Below are 12,445 nucleotides of genomic sequence, written 5' to 3' on the forward strand. Positions count from 1 at the left end.
GTCTGATCAGGACTGGGGAAAGAGCTTCCTTCTTCCCAGAATACTCCTGTTCTTATTGCCCTGCCTCTACTTTCTGTCTGGTTGTCCCGCCTATACTTCCTGCCTGGCTACTGGCCAATCAGCGTTTATTTAAAACATAATTGACAGAATACAGAATTGTCCCGCACCAAGACACAGACTCAGCTGAAGCAGGAGAATGGCTTCAGTCCACAAGTTTCAGACCTCCTGTGCAATACTTCCATCTAAAAACAAAGCAGAAACCACAGTCCTGATTTTCTTAATTTACTAAGGTCACGTGCCATGGTGATGCTGCAGGCAAGCACCCACACGGGACTGGATTGCTCACTTCTGGAATCAACATGGAACCCGATCCCAACCCTCCGTAGCTACATCTACACCCGGGCCACCACCTGAAGGTGGGGTAGGAGGTTGATGGTATGCAAGGCTGGGGTCACGAGCAGTTCAGAATCTGCTCAGAAAGCTGGGACCACATAGTGCTGGAATCGCAAGCCCTCTGAGTACACCCCATTGTGCAGAATCTGCTTGCTTCGGAGACAACCCAGTGAGAATTTCAAGATGGTGCCTCCAAGCACAGGCTACTGCCCAGCCCAGGGATCTTGGGACAGCTGTGAGGGTCACACTGCATGAAGCTGGCTCTGTCATGGGCCCAGAACGGTCCCTCCAAGAACCTTAGCATTGTCTGGTCTCCCTGCTGCATCTGTCCCTGAGGTCCCTACCCATCCACACCCAGAAAACGGTCTCTTCCATTCCATGCTGACGACTGTGGCCCTGCCTGTGTCCTGTGCCTGGGCATCATTGTCCTTGGGGACACTTGTCCTCCGACCCGCTGTTCCTTTGCTGTCCCTGGGTCTGCATAAGGCTGTGTGTGCAGCCCCAGTGAAAGGGTCATCTGGTGTCATAAACAGAATGGTGAGGCTCTGTTGGACTGGCATTCAGAGCTGGGTCAGACCTCTGTGAACTTTACCACACACATCCTGTGCCACACCCTGTCTCCAAGCTCTCAGCACTCAAGGAGCCGACCAACAAACAACTTTCCCACCCCTGCTTTACCTTTGCTCCAGTGAATCTTCCAGATCTTTTCTGCTTCCCTTGATCTCCCAGCTCCAGGCCTTATGCATTTCATCCAAGCCCTGGTTCTTCCCAGAGGCAAGTGGGTCTCCATGAGTTCAAGGCTAGCCTGGTTTGCACAGTGGTGAGTTTGCTGCGGGCCTGTTAAACTGAAATCAATTAATTCATTATTTTTGTGTGTACAAAGTCTTGACTCTCAGGGGTTTGTGTTCTGCTGGAGAAAAGTTGGAGTGAAATCGTGAGAAGAGGCATGGAACCCATCAGAGGACTTCTGTGACTCCCCAGGAAGAAAAAAAAATTATAAAAAGGGGAGATGTGGGAAGTGACATCAAAAGCTGAAAAACCTATTAGCGTGTGTGCTAGACACGTGTGTGCGCACTTGAGTATGTGTGCCTGTATGCTCAAGTGTGGTGGTCAGAGACTGACATGTCTCCATCTATTGACCCCAGCTCCCAGCTTACTTTCTTTTTTTTTTTTTTTTTTTTGGTTTTTCGAGACAGGGTTTCTCTGTGGCTTTGGAGCCTGTCCTGGAACTAGCTCCGTAGACCAGGCTGGTCTCGAACTCACAGAGATCTGCCTGCCTTTGCCTCCCGAGTGCTGGGATTAAAGGCGAGCGCCACCATCGCCCGGCCCAGCTTACTTTCTTTGAGACAGGGTTTCCCACTGGAAATCTCAGATTGGCTAGGCTGTCTGGCCAGTGAGCCCGTGCCCTGGGATTGCAGGACTAGGACATCACACCCAGCTTTGCTCGTGGGTTCTTGGGATCTGAACTCAGGTCCTTGGACTTGCATGACAACATCTCATCACCGAGCCATCTCCCCAGACCCCAGCCTAGGCACTTTTAGCTGATAGTATGTCTTGCCAAATTTTTCCTGTTATGTGTGTACAATCTTTTTAAAAACTGGCTGACAAGATGGCTCAATGAGTTAAGATTTTTTTTTTCCCCAAGCTGGGTTTGATCTCCAAAACCTACATGGTAAAAGAAAAATTTCCTGAAAGTTGTGTTCTGGCAACCCCATGCACACTTGCAGGTGAGCGCATGAGCATGTGCACACACACACACACACACACACACACTGACTAAATGAGTATAGTAAAAATATTTTTAAAAATGTTTTATTGAGGGTAAGGGTGTGTGTGTTTACAGACTGGCTTCTTGTAGAAGAGCTTTAAAATGCCCATCAGAGAAAAGCAGGAGTCAGCCAGGTAACAAGAAGCAAAAGGCTCCGGGCCCCCCTGTGGGATGCTGGGACCACTAGGAATGAGGCCAGCAGGAGACCCGAGAGCTGAGCTTGGGGTGGGGGCACGGTAGTTAAGCCTGCCCACCCTTCCTTTCCTGGCACACATTTGCAGAGCACCAATACATGCAGATGCTGAGTCAAGGGAGCGAGCAGACCTCCAGCAGGTCAGGAGGGACAAGAAGAGGCCAGTGATGCTAAGGTGAGAGGGACAGAGATGCTGCTCAATGAGGTTGCAATCACAGGGCACAGAGCACCAAGGATAGTCAGAGGTCACAGGAAAGCCAGCTGGGAGGACTTCAGGAGACAGCCCTAGGAGGTTCTTGAGCACAGCAGTAAGGGCAGGAGCTAATTGAGTTCTATGCATCCCAGCTGTATGGCTCAGGGTTCTCTAGACAACTTAGACGACATGGTTGGAGTCATCCAACCATGGCTATCTTACACGAGAAAGGCAGAGAAGCCAGGAGTAGTGCTCACACCATGAGGCTGGATACCTCCCTCTACAATCCTGCCATGCCTGTGAAGGCCTAGGGGATTTCTAGTGAGCCACTGGTCCTCAGTCCACATGGGAAGCCTGCAAAAACCTGGTTTTTACATCAGTCAGCAGAGGCATCAACAGTAGCAGCAATAGGGAGATGAACTTGGCACAAACACAAAGCTTCCCTTCATCTGTGCGCTGCCATCAGAAGGTGCTGCCCACAGCTCGAGCGAGCTTGTCTTCCCACTTCAAACAATCGGATGGAGCAAATCCTCAGTGGAGCCCCAGCAGCTTGCCTTCTTGTTGATCTGAGGTCTAGGCAAAATGACAACAAGATAAACCATCACGCTGGCTTAGGCAAGAGGGAGTCGGGCTGGAATGGAAGGGCGCTAAGAAGAGCAAGGGCGAGCTGCTTGGCTGGAAAATAAAGACAAGGGCTAAGGCAACACACAGTGTCGTAATTTGGGGCCTGGGAGAGATGAGGTCATGATAAGAGGAGGAAGCCTACAAAGGACCTGTGTTGATGGATCATGAGATTGCAGGTTCTGGCTTGTTTGAGACACCCAAGTGAACCTTGGCTAGCAAGTAAGGAAAATCTGAATCAGGCCAGTTCTGATACAGATAAAAGTGTCAGCCTATGTAGGAGTCCCTGTGTCAGCCTATGTAGGAGTCCAGGTGTCAGCCTACGACATGGGAGTCCATGTGTCAGCCTACGTCATGGGAGACCATGTGTCAGCTTATGTCATGGGAGTCCATGTGTGTGTCAGCCTACGTCATGGGAATCCATGTGTGAGCCTATGTCATGTAAGTCCAAGTGTGTGTCAGCCTATGTCATGGGAGATCATGTGTGTGTGAGCCTACGTCATGGGAGTCCAGACAGTGGCCTTATGTGCGACAGATCCAGGTACTCTGGAGCTGGCTCCAGAACCTAGCTGCCACACTCGGCTTCCTCCCTCCCTGTCCTTTCATTGTCCAGCAGGTACAGCACTGATGGTGACCATGCCAGGTCACTTTGATACTGAATTAGCTGTGCAAACTGAGAAATTTGTTCTTGTGAGAGAGTAGGGGCTCTTCTTCCTGCCCAGTCTGAACCAGGGCCCCATGTCAGGCCACAATCCATACGTGTAGTGGATGAGCCAAACATGTTTCCCTACCTGGAAAGATCAGAAGAGGGAGACAAACTAGTCAGCCCTCCCAGTCCCCAAGTTAGAACACTGGTATGTTGACTGAGCCTTAGACTTAGTTATTTTTCTTTCCCCAACAGATGGTTCCCAAGACTCAGTCCTCAGAAGACTGGACCCCAGGATGTGTTCCTAAGAAGTGGTCCCAAAAAGGTAGACCCAAGAGGATGGAAGCCAGGAGGTTGGGAATTGGGCCCCAGGAAGGCTATCTCCAGGAAGCAGTCCTCGAGAGGAAGTGACCACCCAGAAGGTGGTCATTAGGAGGGTGGTCCCCAAGAAAAGGTGGCCGTGTAGCCAGGAAGGGGACGACTGTTCCCTGCGAGTCCTCTAGGTGGCGCAACTGAAACCTACGGAGCTCCTAGGAGCCACAGCCAGGAGTGAGTCCTGCGGGAGGTGAAGTAGTTAAAAGTCAGTGGAAAGCCCTGGAAAAGAGGTCCTTCCAAAGGAGGTGGCTTGGGGTCACCCCGTTGGCTCAGTGGGTGTGGGTACCACCCTGCCATCAAGCCTGATGACTGATTCCACCAACCCACATAGTAGAAGGAAACAACAGATTCCCACCAAACTGTCCTTTGAACTCCATACATCAGCTCTGGTATGCGAATTACCCAAACACAAAATATTTTTAAATGTAATAATTTTTTTAAATCAAGAGGTGACTCCAACAATGTCTACTATCATCTTTCTGATGGGGAAGGTAAGGCTCTCCTTTTATCTCTGATTATGGGGAGAGGATGTAAAGTCTCCCCTACATAACCTATCTAAATACTTCTGTCCATTTTACAAAATTATCACTTCTGGGCTGGTAAAGGGACTTATGACCAAGGCCAACAAGCCTATCTCTTGTATCCACGTGGTGGAGAGATCGGCTCCCACAGGCTGTCTTCTGACCTCCCCTTCACTTGCTTGAAGTGGCGCATGCATGCACACAACAAATCAAGACAAAAGAAAGCCAATCATGCCGGGCGTTGGTGGCGCACGCCTTTAATCCCAGCACTCGGGAGGCAGAGGCAGGCGGATCTCTGTGAGTTCAAGACCAGCCTGGTCTACAGAGCTAGTTCCAGGACAGGCTCCAAAACCACAGAGAAACCCTGTCTCTAAAAACCAAAAAAAAAAAAAAAAGCCAATCACTTATAAATTAGGCATGCTTGCACAGGTTTGTAATCTAAGCACTCAGGGGCAAGGGTGACGTGGGAGCCCACCCCCACTGGAGGGCCTGTGGAGTGGGGGCGCGACCACTCAACCCTTTGTGAGGTCCCCTGTAAGCCCAGCCTGAGGACGCTCATCATTGAACATTTCCTCAACCGGTCACGGAAGTTTGGACACATCATCCTTGTGATGTGTCACTCTTGTGATGTGTCACTCTTGTGGTGTGAATCTTTCTTTTTCTGAAAGGGAAGTGGGCGATGGAAAACCCCCATAGCGATTTGGGCTGCGGCCTGCTGTGATGCTGGGTGCTGGCGTCCTCTGTGGGCCTATTTTGGAATTGCACCCCATCCAATAGACTTGCGCAGTTCTCGTGTGAGCCCTTCATCAAGTCAGACTCAGAGTAGAATGAACGCCAGCAGGCTGGCAGGGATCACTAACCAATGGGTGCCTGTTTTGTGTCTCATAATCATGCCATCTGTTGGGTCCTGAGTTCAAATTTTGGTAGTTGAGATGAGTCTTACTATGTTGCCTTCTTTGGCCTTTAACTCCTGAGCTCAAACATCACCTGTGTACCCAAGAGCTTGGAAGGTGCAAACATGTTCGTTTGAATCTTAGATAGCGACTGTGAAGTTAGGAAAGACAAGTGGGGTGCTGGCCGCCCTGCTGAGATGCGGCAGCACCCTGCATCCCCAGCGGGAGTTTTTTTTCTTTTTGTGTGTTTGTTTTGTTTTTTTGAGACAAGATTTCTCTGTGTAACAGCTCTGGTAGTCCAGGAACTCACACAGATCTGCCTATCTCTGCTGGGGTCAAAGGCCTATGCCACCAGCACCCGACTTTTCTTTTCCTTTTTCTTTTTGAATGCAGGCTCTTGAGCCAGCTCTCTGAAATCCCAGAGTTTGACTTAGGCTGGTGGTGTAGGGAGAGGGGTTGTTTCCAGGGGACCCGGATGCACATGGCTCACTGGCAGGGTTGGTGACACAGCCTGGCTCTGTGTGCCTGTGTCCTGGACCAGACGCAAGGCTGCTTCCTTCAGCCAGTGTGTTGCTCTCACCTCCTCCCAAGATCACCACCCACCACCCCAAATGTGCTCTTTCCACGAGCGATATCATTGGATACACCTGGGAAGGGGGATTGCCTTCACCTTTCACCTCCCAAGGCCTGGCACCCAGCAAGATTCACACGTCTGTAAGCCTTTCACATCAATTTATTTCCATCCAATTTGATCCAAAGCAGTTCAACTCGGTTTCCAATAGCGTGGTTCAAGCTCACAGCGAGTGTCAACACACAGAAAACAGCCCGAGAACCAGCTAGGGGAATCTACATTTGTAGGAAGCAGTACTGACTCCGGTGTCTGGCTCAACCCCACCAGTGGGCCTGTGGAGTGGGGGTAGGGCCACTCAGCCCTTATGAGGCCTCCTGTAAGCCCAGCTGAGGATGCTCATCCCAACCATTTCCTCAAACAATCATGGAAGCTGCTAAATTGTGTCTAGTGAAGGAGGTATGCTAGCACGCTTCACAGATTCCTCTGTCTCCTGCCGTCTTTGTCATGAGGCCATAGATGATGTGGGGACATGAAAGCCCGCTGACCCAAGTGACCCTAGAGCTTGGTCTGAGGCTCCTCCATTCCTGGCTGGTTGGGTTCCTCCCCTCCTCCTCACTAGCTGTCAGAGCCGCTGGACTTCCTGGGAACACCCCACCCTGAGACAACACCCAGCAGCGGTTGTTCATCAGCCACAAAGCCCTGGTGACAGCCATTCCCAGCGGCGACACCACAGAGGGTTCAGCTGAGCAGCTGGTGCTGTCCTAAATCTCACAAACAGCAAGCCGGTGCAGAGAAGACATCCGGGAACCACCGGTCTAGGAAGCAGTTGAGGCAGGCACGTCATGCACCTGAGACAGCAGGATGGCCGAGCTGCAGGGTTCCCTCAGTGTGTGTCCTTCTTTCTGCGCCTGAAAGAACAAAGGGAGAGGGTGACCTAAGAGGTGCTCTCGGCCACTGCTCCGGTGTCCAGAGCTTGTGGGATGGGGCAACGGGGCCTACGACCATCTTAAAGGCATCTTTCTGCTGCTGTGTGAATCTGAACACTCAGAGCCAGGGACTCTCCCTTATGAAGACTCAAAGAGAAAAGTCTAAGCCGGGAGGTCAAAGTTATTAAAACTGGCCCAGAGTATGACCCAGAAAGAAGGTCTAATCAGCGTGCTTCTTCACTGAGATTTAGTCACTCACGCTTCAGGAGGGACCTGGTGTGGAAACAAGCTTCACCACATTGCGGCCTAGAGCAGAGGCCACAGAGGACTCTAGAAAGCAAACCAGCACCTCGTCATTTTCATCCCTTCACCCACTCAACAAACTCTGAGTCCCTGGCTCCAGACTAGGAGCTGTTGTTGTCGCTGTCCTAGGGAGCAAGGTATGACCCTCTTAGCCGATGGCAGCGTTCACCCCCTGAGAACTCAGTATGAGTGAATGAAACCCTGTGCCTGCGATTATGGAATAGACAGCCACCCTCCGATACGAGGCAGAGTTCAAGAAAGCTGTGTCACAAGGTACTGAGAGGAACTAGCAAGACGGCTCAGTTCATAAAAGGCCTGCCAGGCAAGTGTGGAGCAGAATTTGGATCCCCAGACTCCATGAAATGCTGGGTGGACTCAGAAGGGACAAGAATGGCAGTCAGAGTGGATCAAGGCTCTGGCAGCCCCATGGGCAGGGGCCACGACCACCACTTCGGGGACACTGGCATCTGGCATGTACTTTCTAAGCAGGCAGGATCCAGGTGTGTCCGTGCACACTTGTGGGGGCTGGGCAGCTGGCAGTGTGGCTAGCTACACGCACAGGAGCAGCCCGAGATTGCTCGTAGACAGATGAAGCAAGGGAGGATGAGAGAACTAAGCCTTTAAACAGGTCACGGTTTGGAGAACAAAGTTCAAGCACTTCTGTTAGCTGCGGACACACGATCACTGCTCGCACGGGGGAGAAACGGGAAAGCTACGGTGGGCATTCGGATCAGCTTTCTTTCATGCTGCTTCTTTTAAAAAAGTGAAGGTAAACCCAAAGACTTAGAACCTTCATTGGATTAACTAGGAACTCTACTGTCCCTCCTTGACAGGCGACGGAAAAGGAGGTAAGTCAGGGTACTAGAGGAAGGCTAGCCATGCAGTAAATGGGTGGGCGGATTCAGGTAAGGGTTCATCGCAGCAGCTGAACCAGTTAGTGCACCGTCATCAGCCAATGACTGGAAACCAACTGCTCTGTTCTCATGACGTCACACGCATAAATAAGAGCCTGTCCATGGCAGGCAAAGCAGAGGCGTGGTTGGCTTGCTTTGCTCAGCTTGCTTCTCTTGGGGCAGTGGTTCTCACCCTTCCTAAAGATGAGACCCTTTAATGCAGTTCCTCATGATCTGGTGACCCTAACCATAAAATGATTACCGTTGCTACTTCATCACTGTGATTTTGCTGCTGTTATGAACTGTAATGTAAATATCTGATATTCAGGAGATCTGTATGTCCCGACCCATAGGTTGAGAACCACTGTCTTGGGGAGACGAGATGAGTCTAGAGGGTACATACTGCCTGTGACTGGCTGCACTATGGATGGCCTGAGGGGGAAGGATGTTTATTATAGCTACCATCTTCCTACTGACAAATCATTCTGGTAACCAAGGACATTTCACTGATGTCTTTCTTGATAAAGCAGTATTTTTTTTCCTTTTTTTTTTTTTTTTTTTTTTTGGTTTTTCGAGACAGGGTTTCTCTGTAGCTTTGGTACCTGTCCCGGAACTAGCTCTTCTAGACCAGGCTGGCCTTGAACTCCCAGAGATCCGCCTGCCTCCGCCTCCCGAAAGGCGTGTGCCACCACCGCCCGGCCAAGCAGTATTTTCTATTCTGCTGTAATATGTAATTTGGAGTGGGCACATCACAGGCATGCTGTGCCAAGGGCCAACTGGCTTAAGTAGTGTGTTTAGGAGAGAAGTCTTCCCAGGTTTCTCCAGCTTTCAGGCAGTAGGAACCAGCTAGGAGGCCCTGGGAATGGGTGGTTTAGTCATCGCCATACCCTCGATGGGCAGCAGAGGGCAGCAAAAAGACATCCCTGCAAACTGGCTTCAAGGGAGTCTGGGACACCTCCCACATTAAAATGTTTTCTTTTTAAATTTTTTATGTTATTACTGTGTGTGTGCACGCATGCACCATGGTATGTATAGGATCAGAGGACAACTTTGTGGGGTCAGTTCTTTCCTCCCACTGTATGGGATCCAACTCTGACTTGGTGTGGCAAATGCCTTTACTTGCTGAGCCATCTTGCCTGCCTAGCAATACCTTATCATTTGGAAGTTCCTTGAAGGGTAGAATACATCTCTTTAAAGTTATGAAGAAAAACAAATATCCCAAGTGAAAGTGATTATCTCCTATAAGAAACTGACTTTTATACACATTTAGAAATGTGTGCATTTTCTTTGTATTTTTGCTTGTTTAGTTTTTCTCAAGACAAGGTCTCTCTGTATAGATCTGGCTGTCCTAGAACTCACTCTGTAGACCAGGCTGGCCTCGAATTCACAGAGATTCACCTACCTCTGCGTCCCGAGTGTTGGGATTAAAGGTGTGAGCCACCACTGCCCTGCTTTTTTGTTTTTATTGAAATTTAAAATTTATGGTGTGTGTGTGTGTATGTTTGTGTATGCGGGAACCTATGTGAAGGTCAGAGGCCAAACTCTCTCAAGTTGGCTCTCTGCTTCTCTTGATTCTGGTTTGGGCAGCACTTCTTTAATCCTCTGAGCCATCTCAATAACTCTAATTAGGTTGTCTGAGACAAGGACTCACTTTTTAGCCCAGGCTATCCTTTAAATACCCAGCAAGCCTCCTGCCTCAGCAGGATTACTAGGATTTTTACTGTATCTGTGACCAGCTGGTACTTAGTTTTGAATTATTTGTGACCCCACTAATCTTTGGAAGCAGAACAACAGAGGAGGGGCTAAACTTTGACCATTTTTCTTGTCCCCTTCCTCCTGCTACTGTCAAGGTTAGTGGGCAGCTTGTGCTGTCTGTGAGGGCTTAGTGATTTTTGCTTGGCACCATTTGGTAATGCCTGGCCATTATGCACATAAGAAGGTATCTATGGTTACAACTTAGTTTAGAAACAAGCTTTTCGTACTGAAGCTACAGCTGCCATGCTTCCGTGGCTTTTCTAGAGCCACCCGATGGAATTTCACAGGAACCACTGCCAGCAATCAGGAAGCCTTGGCTGCCATTTCTTGAAATGAGCAGCAGTCTACACTCCAGATCCCATCCGCTCTTTGCAGAGACTAAGGTGCGGCAGCTTGCAAAGGTCCTGCCTGAAAACCCCAAGCACAGCGTGCAGACGCCTCCTCTCCCCTGGGTTTTCAGTGGATGGTGACCAGGAGAGAGTTTTGGTTTGGAAGGAACTTTAGATGGAAGGCAGCACAATCATAGCTCAGGATACACACATGAACCTGTGTTTGAATCTCAGTTTTGTCGCTTAATAGTGGAATTTTTTAAAAGTCAAATTAACTGGAACTTTTAATTTCCTTATTTGCAAATGTATCATAGTGTGGCTGTGTAAAGAATTCCTATCATCAAACACCTGCCACTCAGGTGTTTGAAGACTCCATCTAGTGACTTTGCTTTGGTTGAGCTGGGTGTGTGCAGTGTGGAGCCACGTGCATCTGAGGCAATGGATCTACCACTGAGCAGCATCCCTAGGCCTTGAACAGTTCTGGTCCTAAAGCTCACATCTCATAAGGGTGAAACAATGTTAAGGACCTGTAGGAGGAGGACAAGGACAAGGGCGGTACCAGCTTACCTTGCGACACAAGGTAAGCTGGTACCGCCCCACTGCTGGAGTGAGGCTGGAGAGGGTGTGCAGGTGAGGGCAAGGCAGCGAGGATGCTCTCTCTAATGGAGACCCTGGCGCACCCTGCAACCACAGTGGTGCACCACAGCCACAGGAGTGCCCGCAGGAAAAGTCAAGGTCCTGACATGGCGGGGCAGGGAGGCGGCACTGAACTGAACGTGGGGGCTGGGCTAGTGCAGAGCAGAGGGGAGAATGGGACATTGGCAGTTCACAGCAAGGATGTCATAAAATACCTGCAGGGACTGCCTGTCAACAGTTACCCCGACCTTCAAACAGGAAGTGTGATAACACATTTTAGGCATTGGCTCACTTTTCTTTTCTTTTTGGTTACAAGAAAGCTATCTGTAACTGCTTTGAGGATCACACTCATCTTTAGAGGCCCAGATAAATTCAACATTCATATTTATTGCTTTCATTATAAAATATAAGCACTTTACAAACATTTTGAAAAAGAAAAAAAAATCCACCGCCCTAGCACAGACAGCATCAGCATCCTAGGTTCTCCCTAGACTTAGCATTTGAAGTTAATCTGAAATTTAATACTGTTCCAAGCATTTAGAAGAAAACATAAAACATTGGCTCGTATAGTCCTTGTTTTTCCTAATTCTTCAGAGCATGCTCTTCGTTCACAGAGAAGGCTGGAAGCATCAGTTATAAAGCCACATTCTCCAGGTTTCCAGCCGCTGCCAAATGACCTTTCTGTGAGGAACATAGTGTGACTGTGCAGAGCAGAACTTGGAGAGGCACCTGGTGCTCCTGTCTCACTGGGTGTCCAGGTGATAGCAGGTTTAACTGGTTGCTCTGTGGTGTGTGATTGATTATTGGAAGCCCACTCTTAGTATCAGTGAGAACGGGAGGAGGGTAGGTCTTGGAACCCTCACTTATCTTTTACAGCCATGATCTGCAAAGTCAACAGCCCAGCAGCACACGTGAGCATGTGCAGTGCTGGGGATGGACCCAGGGCCTCACACACCCTAAACAAGCTCGCCACCACTGAGCTCCATCCCCAGCTCTTTCCAGACAGGATCTCATTAAGTTGTGCTGGCTGGTCTTGAAATTCACCTTACAGCTCAAGCAGGCCTAGAAGTCACAAATCCTCCTGCCTCAGCCACCCAAATAGCTGGGATTAAAAGCCTACATCATTAAGCTAGGTATAAAATTGTTAGTCCACTTGACTTGACACTACTTTGTTGTCTGAAATGGCAACATTTTTGTATGTAGAGATTGCGCTAACTTTTAAAAACATAATTCTGAGAAAAATAATGATTAAGTTTGTAATTTATTTTTAGACAGGATCTCACTACATAGACCAGACTGATCCAGAACTTGTGAGAGATCCACCTACCGCTACCTCCTAAGTGCTGAGGTTAAAGTCATGTGCCATCATACCTAGTCTATTGTTTGGTGCTTTAGGTATCTTTGTGCCTCTCATCTCTCAAGATATTGC

The 12,445-nt window shown here is 49.3% G+C and overlaps 1 protein-coding gene across 1 annotated transcript in view; it reads right to left on the minus strand.

The window, feature by feature from the left end:
- Positions 1–6,327: 6,327 nt before the first annotated feature.
- Ssr1 (signal sequence receptor subunit 1) overlaps positions 6,328–12,445 on the minus strand; it is a 30,515-nt gene continuing 24,397 nt past the window's right edge. The window contains exon 9 of the mRNA XM_057787179.1: positions 6,328–7,082. Within this exon, the coding sequence (XP_057643162.1) occupies positions 7,058–7,082 (25 nt within the window). The 3' untranslated portion in view covers positions 6,328–7,057. The remainder of the gene's footprint in view (positions 7,083–12,445) is intronic.

This window comes from Chionomys nivalis, chromosome 13 (assembly GCF_950005125.1).
Source record: "Chionomys nivalis chromosome 13, mChiNiv1.1, whole genome shotgun sequence".
NCBI lineage: Eukaryota > Metazoa > Chordata > Mammalia > Rodentia > Cricetidae > Chionomys > Chionomys nivalis.